The sequence below is a fragment of the Sphaeramia orbicularis genome, chromosome 18 (genome assembly GCF_902148855.1).
Source record: "Sphaeramia orbicularis chromosome 18, fSphaOr1.1, whole genome shotgun sequence".
Taxonomy (NCBI): Eukaryota; Metazoa; Chordata; class Actinopteri; order Kurtiformes; family Apogonidae; genus Sphaeramia; species Sphaeramia orbicularis.
Window position 1 is genome coordinate 46,992,630 of NC_043974.1, and position 17,406 is coordinate 47,010,035.

Here is a 17,406-nt window from a genome sequence, read left to right on the forward strand (position 1 = left end):
GTTTATTTCCTTTCCTGCGTTCACCGTTCGTTTATTTCCTTTCCTGCGTTCACCGTTCGTTTATTTCCTTTCCTGCGTTCACCGTTCATTTATTTCCTTTCCTGCGTTCACCGTTCGTTTATTTCCTTTCCTGCGTTCACCGTTCGTTTATTTCCTTTCCTGCGTTCGTTGTTTTCAGTGCGTCACCTTGGTTAGCGCCTGGATCCAGTCGTGTTGTGTTTCTTGAGTTTCAGCTCCGAAAACCAGCACCCGTTCCGTCTGCAGGTACAACTCCACGGTAAAAACAGCCCTGAAAGAGGAACACAGTTAGAAAAAACAAACACCAGACCAAACCCCGGCTGAACCCACCCGGGTCCAGTCAGACGGTCTGGTTCAGGCCTGGCCTCACATAAAGGTGAGTCCAATCCATCATCAGGATGATCCAGATTCAGACGTCAGCAGGTGATTCCACTGTGAAGGCCTTGTTCTGTCCTTCATTTATCCATTCAAGGTCCAACTACAGCCACGTTCCGCCTCTTACACCCAGACGTTTACATGAGGAGGCTGTCCAGGAAACCTGAGGGTTCACCATGTGGACAAAAGTATGTGGACGCCTTGGATTCTAACAGGGGTCTGGGATCAAAACAATAATGACTAATGTCAGACGATAGTTTTATATTATGGGATAAATATCAGTGTCTTGGTTCGTTTGGGTTCAATTCGTCATTTTGGAAGCGAAGATAATAAGACATGGTTTTGACTTCATTTATATCAACATTGTTTTTTTTTTAATCCATGACTATGATTTTAGGTGTTCTACCCCTAAATGTCTAAAATTTTCCTTTTCTTTTGTGATTACCCCGAATCATCCAAAAACAACCCCAACACCACCAAAAATAATCCCAAAACCACCCAGAAACAATCCCAAAAACAATCCCAGAACACAAAAACACCCAAAAACAACCCCAAAAACACCAAGAAACAACAAGAAACAAGCCCAAAAACACCCAGAAATCCCCAAACACCCAGAAAAAAGCCTAAAAACACCCAGAAACCACCCAAAAACAGTTCAAAACACAACCCCAAACCAACCCCAAAAATACCCCAAACAACGCCAAAAACAAGTTTGTATTTTTTTTTTCAACAACATCCTTTTACATTGGCATAAATATCAGTGCATTGGTTCATTTGGGTTCAGTTCTTATCTTTGTTCCTAAAATAACTCAGAAGGTTTGGATTTCATTTCTCTCAACATTATTATTTTTTTTTCTTTCCTATGGTTTTAAATGTTCTTCCTCTAAATTTAAACATTTTTCCTGCTCTGACTGTAAATAATAATTTTCTTCCACATCTAACCATCTGCTGTCATCACATCTCACTATTTGTCTCTTTTCCGTTGACTCTCAGATTGCGTGAATATAACTTGCACGTAAAAATTTGCCTCATGGAAAAACGAATTTTGCCAAAATTCGAATTTTTCAGTTAAAAGTTTTTGCGCTGGCAAGACGTGGTTTTGATATATCACACAAAAACCTTTTTCCGCAACTAGAGTCACATGAATTACAAAAAAAAAAAAAAAAAAAAGATGTTGACGGACGTTACAACAGAAGAAGACGAGTCCTTAAACCCAGTGAACAGGTCCAGGTCCTTCCTCCATATCAACCCCCCCCACCCCCCTCCATCCATCAGCTGGAAACACCTCCTATTAATCTTCATTGGTCTTTGCGCTGGTGTCTCCGCCTCCTCCTCCCTCTCGTTCTCGCCGAGGTCACTGAGGTCACAGTATCAGTCTTTTAATGGTTCCGACAAACCGCCGTTTTCCCGCCGAACGCGCCTCTAAAGGTGTTTAAGGCGGGGGGGTCACGGGGTCGCGGCGCCGCTCAGTTGCTCTCTTCTCGTGCGTGTCGTGGGAACATTGGAAACATGGGTGTTTATGTGCCCCGACGTGACCCCGCCCCCCTCCCCTCACCGCCGCTCGCCAGCCAGCAGGTGTGGAGACGCTTGTTAGGGAGGGTCCCCGAGGGAAAAGGGAGGGAGGAGGAGGAGGAGGAGGAGGAGGAGGAGGAGGAGGAGGAGGAGGGGAAAAGGTGCCCTGATGTTCCGACGTTCCAGTTTTCCATTTATTTTTCCATTTCAGGGCTAATTTACACCGATAATCTGTCATTTTCACGTGTTCGACGCAACACGAGAAAGCACGTAATGAAGATATTAAGGCGTGAAACTGTTCGACGATAACGGAGCAGCCGTGACATCATCAATTTGTCAATTATTGGTCAGAAAATAGTGAGTGATGTCTGATTTAATGGTAACTTTCATTTGACCAAACCCACATGTAGCACATTAACCATCAGACGACAAAAAAAAACAAAAAACTGCACAATTCTATCATTTCAGAAGCTTCGATTAGTGAAATTTTTTAGTTTTTTTCCTCAAATGACTAAATAATCAATAACATAGTTGCTTATTATTTTCTTTTAATAATATGATCAATAAATTAACTAATCATCGCAACCATTTTACATTCATTAGACTTCCATTTGGTCATTATAACACAAAAGGAAACAAATAATATATAAAAAAAAAAAACATGAACATTTACATTTTAATTTTCCTTCTTTTCTTTATGATCATATATACTATAAATAAATTAATACTGTATATAAATGAATACTGTATATATGGTACATGTTGGGTTTGATTAAATTAAACGGTGTGAGTCTGGTAATGACACGGTTTTAAATAACGTAATAAAACCTCATCTTATTTAAAGGGAAAATTATTAAATGTCATGTTTTGTTTCTAGTAAATGATCATTCAGGTTGATTTTAATTACAGGAATATAAACAATAATGAATAAATGGAAAATATCAATTACATCTTATACGGAACCAAACCGATTATGTTTTTATTTTAATTTCAGAGGTTATTGAAAATAAAATAATATGATGGATGGATGGATGGATGGATGGAAGGACAGACTGATCAATAGACAGATAGTAAAGGGTTAATTCTGGTCTGGATCTGAAGGATCACAGCTCAGATTCTAAATGAATAAACCATTTGAATAGTTGCTGTCTTTGTGTTCACAGGTTCAGGCTGTTCTTTCAGTTCTTTCTGTTTCTGAATCTAAACTCCTGCTGGACTGAACACAAACTCCGTCCACTGGAGGTTCAGACCCACATCTGTACTCTGTATGAGTTTGAGTTCAGTCTGAGGAGGCTTTGAGTCCCAGGTCTGCACGTATAGAACCTGCTTTAACGGCAAAAAATAGAACCAACATCCAGTAAAGGTCTGTTAGAAGGACCAGGGACAGCGACAGACTGGGGTTCAACACTGTAAGAAATATAATAGAATTTAAAAAAAAAAAAAAAACAGAAGGAAAAGAATCCAGGGGTATAGGAACACAGCAACAGACTGGGGTTCAACACTGTAATAAAATAAAATAGAATTAAAAAAAACAAAAAAACAGAAGGAAAAGAGTCCATCTTATATCTAATTTCGTATATTCTTATCTTTTTTCGTACCCTGCTACCGTCATGGTCTCCGTGTTGCTAACGGCGACGCTCACCACCTCCGTCACGTCCACTCTGCCGATCGCCGTCAGGTTTCGTTCGCTCTCATAGTAACTGAGGAATCCGGCCTCGAGGGTGCACCAGCGACGACTCATATCTGGAACAAACAAACAAACAAACAAACAAACAAACAAAGGACAGTTAATGAAGGAGCGTCGAATAGAAGAGTCCGATCCAAACAGAGGAAAAAACTACACTGAAGATATTAATGATGAAGGATACTAAACCAAAAAGATCTGAAGTGGATCAGAACCAGTAAAACAACGACAGAAGAACAAATAAACACTGACAAATATAAACGTTTATCCTGGAATTGTCCGTATTTATTGGCTGTTTTGCGGTTGCTTTACTGGTCTGACCTACTTGAGGTCCCACTCGGCTGAATGTGGAACCTGAACGAAAATGATTTTAACTCCATCGACTGTTGAACTAAAGTGAGTTTGACATCCCTGGTTTAATGCATATTAGTTTTACACTGAAATTTGTGTCTTTTTACTTGTGACTGAACCTTCTAGCTCCATCTCTAAGTCGTATATTTCCACAGCAAGTCATAAAACTGGACCCATCCTACTCAGTACAGACTATTTAATCTGTGCATCACTGGTTCGTTTCATATTCAGTTGAGAATCCACGATTGGAAAATTTTAAAAATGACTCATTTCATTTTTCATGTACAAATTAAAAAAAAAAAAAAAAAAAAGCAGTGGTTTTTCATGCTTTCGATTGTTCACACAAATTAAAAATAGTAAATAATCAAATGGCCCAAATGTGTGCTTTCATGTTGTCATTTCTGATATGTGATTTGAAGTTCCTGACCTGTTGTGGGTTTGTTAGTCTTCTGTCTGATGCATTCTGCCATAATGCAGAACTTGGTTTTATTCAGAGGAAACAAACGCGTTATTGTGAAGGAGGACGACATGACGACTGAAAAACTGGACCGGATCTTCCAGGTGTTCAGTCTGATACAGTGGGTCCATGGGAGACCATCTAGTCTAATCTCAAATCGAATCAGATATCAAAGATGTCAACATGAAACCCCACATTTGGTCCTTTTGATTATTTACATTTTGTAATTTGTGTGAACAATCGAAAGAATGAAAAACAACTGTTTTTTGATTTGTACATGAATAATGAAATGAGTTTTTTCATTTTCCGATTGTTGATTCTTAGCTGAATCTGAAAAGAACCAATGATCCACAGATTCGATTTCCTTGACTTCTTCCACCTCTGTTTCCATGTCTGAAAAAGAACAGGAACCCTGAAGAACTCATCCTGCATCAGCGCTCCGTCGTCTACGAGAACTAATACTTATCCGATGTTCTTCTACAAACTTTTCGGTGCGGATCCTTCCTTTTGTCTGATTGTGCGGTGGACTTTGTGTTCAGATTTGGTATGCAGCAGCTTTTCCCCTTTGACATGAATAAGTTAAGATGGAAGGTTTCAAACACGAGGCTGAAGATCAATGAAGCCCAGGACGTTTTCACACCTGACGGCTTTTGTTGGGACTCAGAGTTTGATCTGGGTTCAGGTGCAAAACCTGACCTGGATCATGAACCGGACCGGATCAAAGAGTCCAGAGTTTTATGTCCAAAATAGAAGGTCTTCATCCATGGTTTGGTTTGATCCTGGTGTGAAAAGACCTTTTTTTTGGTTCTGAGTTTAAGAACAATTACAGGACGTTAAAGGAGGTTTGAAAGAAACAGAAAAAAAGTTTAGACGTCACTATTAGTCCAGAAAAAAAACAAAGTCCGATCCACTCAAAACAAAGACTGAGCCCTTTCAGATTAGAGGAGATCAGGTGAAGATGTGGATGAACTCATAGACCAAGGAAATAAAACCAGCAAATCTGGAGACAGAAGGAATAAGTTTATTCAGTTCAAACATCAAATCCATCCTGTTGAACGGACCACGAACCTGGACAGTTACATGTCGTTAGCCTCATATTATAATTACCCAAGTAAAAAAATATATGGACAAAAGTCTGTGGACACGCTGAATCCAGGTGTTTGTGTTCTAACAGGGGTCCAAAACAATAAGGACTAACGTCAGAATACAGGTTTATATTATGGGATAGATATCAGTGCATTGGTTAGTTTGGGTTCACTTCTTATCTTTGTTTCCAAAATGAGTCAGAGATGGTTTTTTCTCAACACTAACTTTTTACAATTGTAAATGTTCTACTCAAAAACCACCTAAAAATGACCCAAAAACACCCAGAAATCAATCAAAAATTATCCAAATAAATCATCCCAAAAATTGTCCAAAAAACACGCTAAAATCATCATCAAAAATTGTCCAAAAACACCCAAAAATTATATAAAAACCACCCAAAAATTGTCCAGAAATAACCAAAAAAACACACAATAATCATCCCCAAATTTGTCCAAAAAACACACAAAAATCATCATCCAAAAATTGTCCAAAAACACCCAAGAAATCACATAAAAACCATCCAAAACTCATCCAAAAAACATCCAAACACCCAAAAATCACACAACCCATTTTTTTTTTAAATCCATGTTTCTGATTTTAAATCTTCTTCCTCTAAATGTCTCTGATATTTTTCCTGCTCTGACTGTAAATAATTTCCATCTACTTTCATCACATCTGGCTGAGGAAGAAAAATCTACCATTAAAGTTTAAGGAAATATTAACATTTTTAAACAATATGTACATGGCCATAAGTATTGGGACACATCATGTCTACAGATGTTCTGTTCATGAGGATCAGACACAGAAACATCAATATTAATAATAATTGTTTTAACCCTTTAGACTCTTTGGACTTGTTAAATATGCTGTTGTCCATTTTGTCTTCCTCAGTGGACGTTGGACTGGTTTCTATCTAGTTTGTGTCTTCATGTCCTGTTGGTTTTATAAAGTAACTCATCCTTTAACCTTTACAGACATGATGTTCTGTCACTATTTCAGAACCTTCTTGTCTTTGTCTCATTGTCCTTTTGTAAATGTGGGTCCTTTCTTCTCTTCCTTTTCTAACTTCAGTCCTTTCTTCTCTTCCTTTTCTATCTTCAGTTCTTTCTCAGTACTCATCCTTTTTCTTTTTCTTACCCTCAAACATGTCGGGTTTATCTCGTGGCTGAACGCTGCAGAACCAGACGTTGGCGCTGTGATAAACTTGAACAAACCGTCTATTGTTTGTCGAGTCAGAAAAGGAAATTAATTAGAGGCTGGAACGTTGGAGGAGGGTTTGTGTCCAATTAACGGAAGTCCAACCTGATGAAAGAGCGTTAATGACTGTGGACCAGAGAAGACCAAGAGGAAGGAATGGGTTTAAGTTTGGAGAAGAAGCATGAGGATACATGGACGGATAGAAGGATGGATGAGTGGATGGACGAATGGATGGATGATGGATAGATGGACAATGGGTGGACAAATGGATGGATGAACAGATGGATGGATGGACAATGGTTGATGGACGAATTGATGGACAAATTGATGGATGGATGGATGGATGGATGGATGGACGGACAGACAATGGCTAGATGAACAGATGGATGATGGACGGACAGATGGACAATGGATGGACAAAGAAATGGATGATGGATGGATGGATGGATGAATAATGATTGGATGAATGGATGGATGGATGAACGGATGGATGGATGGATGGATGGATAATGATTGGATGAACGGATGGATGGATGGATAGATAATGATTGGATGAACGGATGGATGGATGGATGGATGGATGGATGGACAGATGGATGATGGACGGACAGATGGACAATGGATGGACAAAGAAATGGATGATGGACAGACGGATGGATGGACGAATGGATGAACAATGTACAATGGACAGACAATGTATGTATGGATGGATGGATGGATAATGTTGGGATGGATGGATGGATGGATGGACAATGATTGGATGAATGAATGGATGATGGATGGATGGATGAACAGATGGATGGACAGATGGACAATGGATGGACAAAGAAATGGATGACGGACGGACGGATGGACGAATGGATGAACAATGTACAATGGACAGACAATGTATGTATGTATGTATGTATGTATGGATGGATGGATGGATAATGATGGGATGAACGAATGGATGGATGGATGGATGATGGACAGATTCTATCATTTTAATCAGAGAAACAAACCCCGTCGTCCTAAAGTAAACATTAGCTTAACTGAACCTACATCTGCTGGACATCAGACACTTGAACATGTTAGCGTTAGCATTCGTCTTTGCGTCCACTCGAGGACAGCGAGGCGCCGGTGGTGGGGGGGGGTAGTGAAGACACTCCGAGTTGTGAGCAGATTTCAATCAACAAACACCGTTTCAGCGAAAAAAAAAGCTGGAAAACACACGACATTGTCTTTCATGAGCGTCTGACTGCGATTTCCATAAACCGATGAGCGTGAAGTTCAGGAAAACATACCTAATTTTGGATTTTCAAAGTCACCGTGCCATCTGCTTTTTTTGTTTCCTCTACAAACATCCCCTCCTCGTACGAACACCCCCTGTCGCTAGCGCCTCCAAAGTTTTCCACTGTACTCGCCTCATGAATATGCTAATGTGTGCGTTCCTCTGCCAACTGTGTGTGTGATGTTTGTGAAGGAACACAGAGAGTTCCGATAAAAAAAAAAAAAAAAAAAGGAAGTGTCTACAACTGGATGTAAAAAGAACGACGACGATGTGACGAGTGTAGGAAAGGAGGACGCCACCCCTGCACCGTTTCTCCATTTGGCTCCGTCTGACTTTGGCTTTGATTCTGTCTCCGAAACTACGAAAAAAAAAAAAAAAACTGGAAAGTTACATGTCGTTAGCCTCATATTATAATTACCCAAGTCAAACAATATATGGACAAAAGTCTGTGGACACGTTGAATCCAGGTGTTTGTGTTCTAACAGGGGTCTGGGATCCAACACAATAAGGACTCATGTCAGAATACAGTTTTGTATTATGGGATAGATATCAGTGCATTGGTTAGTTTGGATTCAACTGGGATCTTTGTTTCCAAAATGACTCAGAAACGACTCAAAAACACACAAAAACTGTCTTCAAAAAATAGCCCAAAAACCCCAAAATCACCCAACAACTGTCCAAAACAACACCCAAAAACCTCAAAATCATCCAAAAAACATGCAAAAAGCACACAAAAAACCATCATTAAAAAATTGTCCAAAAACCACCCAAAAATCATCCAGTAATTGTTCAAAATTAACTAAAAAATCTACAAAAAATTGTCCAAAAACCCCCCAAAAAGCACACAAAAATTGTCATCAAAACAATAGCCCAAAAACAACCAAAAATCAACCAAATCTGAAAATCATCCAAAAAACACACGAAAATCGTCATAAAAAACTGCCTGAAAACATCCAAAAATTGTCCAAAAAACCCCCCAAATCATCCAAAAAACACCCAAAAAGCACACAAAAAAATCATCATTCAAAAATTGTCCAAAAACAACCCAAAAATCATCCAGTAATTGTCCAAAATTAACCCAAAACCTACTAAAAATTGTAAAGAAAAAATCCACCCAAAAAGCACACAAAAATTGTCATCAAAAAATTGCTCAAAAACAACCAAAAATCATCCAAAAATTGTCCAAAACAACATCCAAAAACCTCAAAATCATCCAAAAAACACCCAAAAATCATCCAACCCCACTAAAAAAAAATTTAAAAAAACACATGAAAATCGTCCAAAAAATTGCCCAAAAACATCCAAAAATTGTCCAAAAAACCACCCGAAAAGCACAGAAAAAAATCATCATCCAAAAATTGTCCAAAAACATCCCAAAAATCATCCAATAATTGTCCAAAATTAACTCAAAAACCTACCAAAAACTGCCAAAACCCCCCAAAAAACTCAAAAAGCACACAAAAATTGTCATCAAAAAATTGCCCAAAAATCATCCAAACCCCCCAAAAATCATCAAAAAAACCCCAAGTTTCTAAACTACATCGACATAAATATTGGGACACATGTCTGCAGCTGTAAGCTGTCCAACAGAAACGTCCACATTAATAATAATAACTGCTTTAACTCTGCACTTTACTCCATTTGGCTCCGTCTGACTTTTTTTGGTTTTGTCTCCAAAACTATGAGAAAAAAAAAACAAACAGCAGAAACAGTTTGGACGAGCTTGTGCAAACTGCTGTAAAACTCTAAAAATGACTAATCTCTTGGCATTTGGGAGCGTCTGGCCTCCTGACCCCACTTCGCTTCGACACAAAATAACAATAATAATAAGAATAAAACTAATACTAATAACTCCAGCGGCTGCAGAATGCTGGTGTCCATCTGTAAATCTGAGTGTTGGTGCATACGCCGCCTCTATCAGCGTGGACGCAGGACCGACGCCGGCTTATTTTAAGTCATTACTAATAATCCGATCTGTCAGACGGGACCCGCCGTCGTCCTGGCAACCCGCCGGATTGGAATGCGCCTCACATCCGCCGTAAACCGCTGAAATGTCACGTCCGTCATTTGGCGGCGGAGGACAGTTCAGTGGTTTGTTTTTGATTTGTCTGTAATTGACTCCGAACAGGCACCGGACACTTCATTTACAAGTGTGATAGAAAAACAACAACAAAACACACACGTCCAGGCAGCCGTTCTGGAGACGTTCAGGTTCAGCCCAGAGCAGGGCTGTCAAACATGTGGCCCCCCAAAGGGTCCAGTTCAGCCCCTGGGAGGTTTTTGCCAAGTGCAAAAATTCCACAGTCTTGAATTGAATTAAGCAAAAAAAAAAAAAAAAAAGCTTGAATTAAGGAAAAAATCTTGAATTGAGCCAAAAAACAAAAATCTTCAATTAAGCCAAAAAAAGATCTTCAGTTAAGTAAAAAAAATCTTCAAATAAGCAAAAAAAAAAAAACCTTCAATTAAGCAAAAAAAAAAATCTCAAATTCAGCAAAAAATCTTGAATTAAGACAAAAAAAAATCTTGAATTAAGTAAAAAAATCTTCAATTAAGCCAAAAAAAATCTCAAATTCAGCAAAAAATCTTGAATTAAGACAAAAAAATGTTCAATTAAGTAGAAAAAATCTTCAAATAAGCAAAAAAACCTTCAATTAAGCCAAAAAAACCTCAAATTCAGCAAAAAATCTTGAATTAAGACAAAAAAATCTTTAATTAAGTAAAAAAAATCTTCAATTAAGCCAAAAAAAATCTCAAATTCAGCAAAAAATCTTCAATTAAGCCAAAAAAAATGTTCAGTTAAGTAAAAAAAATCTTCAAATAAGCTAAAAAATCTTCAATTAAGCCAAAAAAATCTTCAATTAAGTAAATAATTTAGTTTACAACCTTTTACACTTGTTTCACTGAATTTTAAGATATTTTAGTTTTACTCTTTTACACTTGTTTCACTGGATTTTAACACATTTTAGTTCAGTTTTATTGTGTTTTACACAGTTTTTCCAACATCTACTTTGTTCAAACCACCTTAGTTTGACTTTTGCCATATTTTATTCGACTTTAACCATCAAATAGTTTGATTTTACAATCTTTTACACGTGTTTTATTAACATATTTTAGTTCAGTTTTGTTGTCTTTTACACTTGTTTTACTGAATTTTAACATATTTTAGTTCAGTTTTATTGTCTTTTACACTTGTTTTACTGAATTTTAACATATTTTAGTTCAGTTTTATTGTCTTTTACACTTGTTTAACTGAACTTTAACATATTTTAGTTCAGTTTTGTTGTCTTTTACACTTGTTTTACTGAACTTTAACATATTTTAGTTCAGTTTTGTTGTCTTTTACACTTGTTTTACTGAACTTTAACATATTTTAGTTCAGTTTTATTGTCTTTTACACTTGTTTAACTGAACTTTAAAATATTTTCGTTCAGTTTTATTGTCTTTTACACTTGTTTTACTGAACTTTAACATATTTTAGTTCAGTTTTATTGTCTTTTACACTTGTTTTACTGAACTTTAACATATTTTCGTTCAGTTTTATTGTCTTTTACACTTGTTTTACTGAACTTTAACATATTTTAGTTCAGTTTTATTGTCTTTTACACTTGTTTTACTGAATTTTAACATATTTTAGTTCAGTTTTATTGTCTTTTACACTTGTTTTACTGAATTTTAACATATTTTAGTTCAGTTTTATTGTCTTTTACACTTGTTTTACTGAACTTTAACATATTTTAGTTCAGTTTTATTGTCTTTTACACTTGTTTTACTGAATTTTAACATATTTTCGTTCAGTTTTATTGTCTTTTACACTTGTTTTACTGAACTTTAACATATTTTAGTTCAGTTTTATTGTCTTTTACACTTGTTTTACTGAATTTTAACATATTTTAGTTCAGTTTTATTGTCTTTTACACTTGTTTTACTGAACTTTAACATATTTTAGTTCAGTTTTATTGTCTTTTACACTTGTTTTACTGAACTTTAACATATTTTAGTTCAGTTTTATTGTCTTTTACACTTGTTTTACTGAACTTTAACATATTTTAGTTCAGTTTTATTGTCTTTTACACTTGTTTTACTGAACTTTAACATATTTTAGTTCAGTTTTATTGTCTTTTACACTTGTTTTACTGAACTTTAACATATTTTAGTTCAGTTTTATTGTCTTTTACACTTGTTTTACTGAACTTTAACATATTTTAGTTCAGTTTTATTGTCTTTTACACTTGTTTTACTGAATTTTAACATATTTTCGTTCAGTTTTATTGTCTTTTACACTTGTTTTACTGAACTTTAACATATTTTAGTTCAGTTTTATTGTCTTTTACACTTGTTTTACTGAACTTTAACATATTTTAGTTCAGTTTTATTGTCTTTTACACTTGTTTTACTGAACTTTAACATATTTTAGTTCAGTTTTATTGTCTTTTACACTTGTTTTACTGAACTTTAACATATTTTAGTTCAGTTTTATTGTCTTTTACACTTGTTTTACTGAACTTTAACATATTTTAGTTCAGTTTTATTGTCTTTTACACTTGTTTTACTGAACTTTAACATATTTTCGTTCAGTTTTATTGTCTTTTACACTTGTTTTACTGAACTTTAACATATTTTAGTTCAGTTTTATTGTCTTTTACACTTGTTTTACTGAACTTTAACATATTTTCGTTCAGTTTTATTGTCTTTTACACTTGTTTTACTGAACTTTAACATATTTTAGTTCAGTTTTATTGTCTTTTACACTTGTTTTACTGAATTTTAACATATTTTAGTTCAGTTTTATTGTCTTTTACACTTGTTTTACTGAATTTTAACATATTTTAGTTCAGTTTTATTGTCTTTTACACTTGTTTTACTGAACTTTAACATATTTTAGTTCAGTTTTATTGTCTTTTACACTTGTTTTACTGAATTTTAACATATTTTCGTTCAGTTTTATTGTCTTTTACACTTGTTTTACTGAACTTTAACATATTTTAGTTCAGTTTTATTGTCTTTTACACTTGTTTTACTGAATTTTAACATATTTTAGTTCAGTTTTATTGTCTTTTACACTTGTTTTACTGAACTTTAACATATTTTAGTTCAGTTTTATTGTCTTTTACACTTGTTTTACTGAACTTTAACATATTTTAGTTCAGTTTTATTGTCTTTTACACTTGTTTTACTGAACTTTAACATATTTTCGTTCAGTTTTATTGTCTTTTACACTTGTTTTACTGAACTTTAACATATTTTAGTTCAGTTTTATTGTCTTTTACACTTGTTTTACTGAACTTTAACATATTTTAGTTCAGTTTTATTGTCTTTTACACTTGTTTTACTGAATTTTAACATATTTTCGTTCAGTTTTATTGTCTTTTACACTTGTTTTACTGAACTTTAACATATTTTAGTTCAGTTTTATTGTCTTTTACACTTGTTTAACTGAACTTTAACATATTTTAGTTCAGTTTTATTGTGTTTTACACAGTTTTTCCAACATCTACTTTGTTCAAACCACCTTAGTTTGACTTTTGCCATATTTTATTCGACTTTAACCATCAAATAGTTTGATTTTACAATCTTTTACACGTGTTTTATTAACATATTTTAGTTCAGTTTTGTTGTCTTTTACACTTGTTTTACTGAATTTTAACATATTTTAGTTCAGTTTTATTGTCTTTTACACTTGTTTTACTGAATTTTAACATATTTTCGTTCAGTTTTATTGTCTTTTACACTTGTTTAACTGAACTTTAAAATATTTTCGTTCAGTTTTATTGTCTTTTACACTTGTTTTACTGAACTTTAACATATTTTAGTTCAGTTTTATTGTCTTTTACACTTGTTTTACTGAACTTTAACATATTTTAGTTCAGTTTTATTGTCTTTTACACTTGTTTAACTGAACTTTAACATATTTTAGTTCAGTTTTATTGTCTTTTACACTTGTTTTACTGAACTTTAACATATTTTCGTTGAGTTTTATTGTCTTTTACACAGTTGTTTGACTGTGTTTTAGTTTGGTTTTATTACCTTTTAGTTCCTTTTGTCCACATTTTCGTTCTGCTGCTCATGTTACCACACTACCAGAGCTAACCCTGTATAAAACCTAAATGCCGGCAGTGTTTTGGCGCTCCAGATGAAAGCTGCCGTTGAAGAGGCTGACTTCCAGTGCTTTTACTGAACCCTCAGCTCACACTCTGAATTATTCAGGGCCGGTGTATCTATAGACCGTCCCACCATTAGCCGTCCTGGACTACATTCTCAAATACCTCCACTGGTCCGAGTGGCGCTTCCTCCTCGTTCGGGCGGATTTTTTAAAGACCGCCCCTCTGAATATTTCATCAGCTGCTGTCGAAGCGCCGTTAAAGCACAAAAGACGAACGAGGAGCGCTTCTGCAGAACAGATGGAATAACAGGGAGTTTATCAGCCCAAATATGAGCAGCACTGATGCATGGAGGAGGAGGATGGACACACACCTGTGGAGTCTGGACAGCTGAAGTTCAACAGAGGCGGAGTCACCGTTAACCCTTTTAACCCTTAACCTTAAACTGAAGTTTACCCTTTTACCCCTGACGTATCAGTGGTGACACGTTCTGAATGTATGAGTTAAATATTCATATAAATTCAACCCTTTACTCAATAGTTACATTTCCAGTGGTGTTGATAGAATAGACCTTGTTCTTTCCACAAACATCTGAGCATGCTCAATTTAAGCCCCGCCCCCTGTGGAATGGGGGGTAAAACACAGAGCAGTGAGTGAGACCAACTCACTATAAAAAAAGACGGTTTGGGCTTTTTTTTTTTTTTTTACACAGTTTTCTTTGTGTTTTTTGTTTTTGTTTTTCCTGTTGTTTCCAATGTTGTGGTGATTTTCCCTGTTTTTTTTTTTTTTGTTTGTTTTTTACAGTGTTTTTACTAACTTTTAACTGTGGAACTGTTTGATGGAGTTAAACAGGTGTCAAAAAATGTAAATTATCAAAAAAAAAAAAAAAAAAAAGCAAAGCGATCAAGAAGTTATCAAAATATTTCATAAATATAAGAAATAAAAAAAAAAAAATCATCAACATATTGAATGAAAATGAGCAAAAAAACATGAATGAAAATGAACAAAATGATCAAAAAAATTATAAAAATAGCAAAAATAATCAAGGAAATTGACAGAAATGAACAAATACGAACCTAAATCAACAATGACTTTTTTTTTTTTTTTTTACAGTTTTCCTTGTGTTTTTTGGTTTTGTTTTATTTTTCCTGTTGTTTCCAGTGTTGTGGTGATTTTCCTTTTTTTTTTTTTTAACTGTGTTTTTATGGTGTTTTGACGGTGGAACTGCTGTATGGAGTTAAACAGGTGTCAAAAAGCAGCTGAACTCATTTAGAGAAAAAGAACCAAAAACTAAAACGACTGGGACCAAATTCAAATACTAGTTGCATATTTTATTATTTTTACTTAATTTTAGTACATTTTTTGCATATTTTCTCATATTATTTATTATTTTTGGTTGCTTATTTTGTTTATTTTCCCACATTTTGTTTTTATTTTATTATTGTTCTTCAGTTTTGTTCAGTTTATGCCTCATTTTGTTCATGTTACTTATTATTTTGTTGGTTTATTTTTCCTTTTTTGTTCATTTTATTGATCATGTTGGCTGTTTTTGTTCATTGCGTTGTGTAAAATGACACTGGAACGAGGGTTTGGAAGGACAAACTTCCACATATCTGAGTCATTATCACTGAAAACTAACACAAACTAATAAAAGCTGGTCACAAACTTGACACTGCAGGTAAACGGTGTGAAAATAAAAGCATTTCCAGTGTTTAATCTGGATTATATTTGACAAAAGGGAACATAACGCTGCACATTTCCAGGAAAAGACGAACCTGTCGTCAGTTCTAAGGGTGAACTTTATTTTTGTTGATGTTTGCGGCTAAAACATCAAACCCGTCTTTTGCATATATTTAGTCATGGAGGATGTTCTTATTTTTGGTGAAATGTTCTTCAGCGTTCGTCACGTTCAGATTATTCCGTTAATCCGAGCTGTCGTCGTCACGTCTTCTTCATTTCAGTTTTTTTCATTTTCTGTCACCGAGGAGGAAATAAAGCAGATAATATTCAAATTACACACGATGGAATCAGGTCATTTGGACGTTTAGTTCCTAAAATATTCCTGTGTTCACCGATTATTAGAACATTTACCACATTCAGTATCTGACAATTAACATGATGATGACGCTTTAATTAACACTTATCTACTTTTATTAACAGATAATGAGGTTAAATCAGGATAATACCCTTTTATTTGGAGTCTGTGGGAGTTTTTTTTAAGGTCAAACTATCGAAAAAAAAAAAAGAATAAACAGAGAAAACTTCTTATTTGATGTGAATAAAGATAATGACTCATAATCCAACTCACCTTTAACACCCACTATGTGTCCAAAAGTATGTGGACACTTAGAAAAGAAACACCTGGATTCTAACAGGGGTCTGGGATCCACAACAATACGGACTAATGACAGAATATAGTTTTATATTATGGGATAGATACCAGTGCATTGGTTCAATGTGTCCACATACTTTTGTCCAGATAGTTTCCTCCTGCAGAGATCACTGCATTGAACTGTGTTTTTTTTGTTTTTTGTTTTTTTCTCAACTTTGAGTGGTTTATGGGTGGTTTTCAGACAATTTTAAGTTTGTTTTTAGGTTGTTTTTGGGTTGTATTTCAGGATGTCACTCGGGTGGTTTTCAGGTTGTTTTGGGGTGTTTTTTGGATTAATTTTGGGTGGGTGTTGGGGTAGTTTTCAGGTTGTTTTTGGGTTGCTTTTGGGGTTGTTTAGGGTTGTTTTTCAGGATGTTTCTTGGGTGGTTTTCAGGTTGTTTGGTTTTTTGTTTTGTTTTGTTTTGTTTTTTTTCCTGGTTAATTTTGGGTGGTTTTTAGGATGTTTTATGGGGTTTTTTGGTTTGTTTGGAGTGGCTGTTTTAGGGTGCTTTATTTGTGATCACAAAAGAGCACGAAAAATATTTTAGGAATTTAGAAGTAGAACATTTAAAATCATAGTCATGGATGGAATAAAAAAAATAATAGTAATAAAATAAATCAATATTGACAGAAATTAAGTAAAAACCATCTCTGAGGGATCCTGGGAGCAAAGATAAGTTAAACCAGCATCATTTTTTTTCTTTGTTTTAAATCCATGTCTATGATTTCAAATGTCCCTCCTTTAAATTTCTAAAATATTGATGTTTATGTGTTCGATCCTCATGAACAGGACATCTTACAGCTGTAGACATGATGTGTCCACATATTTATGTCCATATAGTTTACAAACATCAATACTTCACTAAAGTTAATGGTAGATTTTTCTTCCTCAGTGAAATGTGATGAAAGTAAATGATTAGAAAATTATGACCAACCATTTTAACCCAAACTAACCAATGCGCTGATATCTATCCCATAATATAAAAC

At 35.0% G+C, this 17,406-nt stretch overlaps 1 protein-coding gene across 1 annotated transcript in view; it reads right to left on the reverse strand.

Moving 5' to 3' along the window:
• Positions 1 to 17,406, reverse strand: part of arap2 (ArfGAP with RhoGAP domain, ankyrin repeat and PH domain 2) — a gene marked incomplete at its 5' end in the record, with an annotated part of 85,497 nt that overhangs the window by 43,364 nt on the left and 24,727 nt on the right. The window contains 2 exons of the mRNA XM_030161950.1: positions 187 to 289; positions 3,504 to 3,648. Coding sequence (XP_030017810.1) covers positions 187 to 289; positions 3,504 to 3,648 — 248 coding nt within the window. The remainder of the gene's footprint in view (positions 1 to 186; positions 290 to 3,503; positions 3,649 to 17,406) is intronic.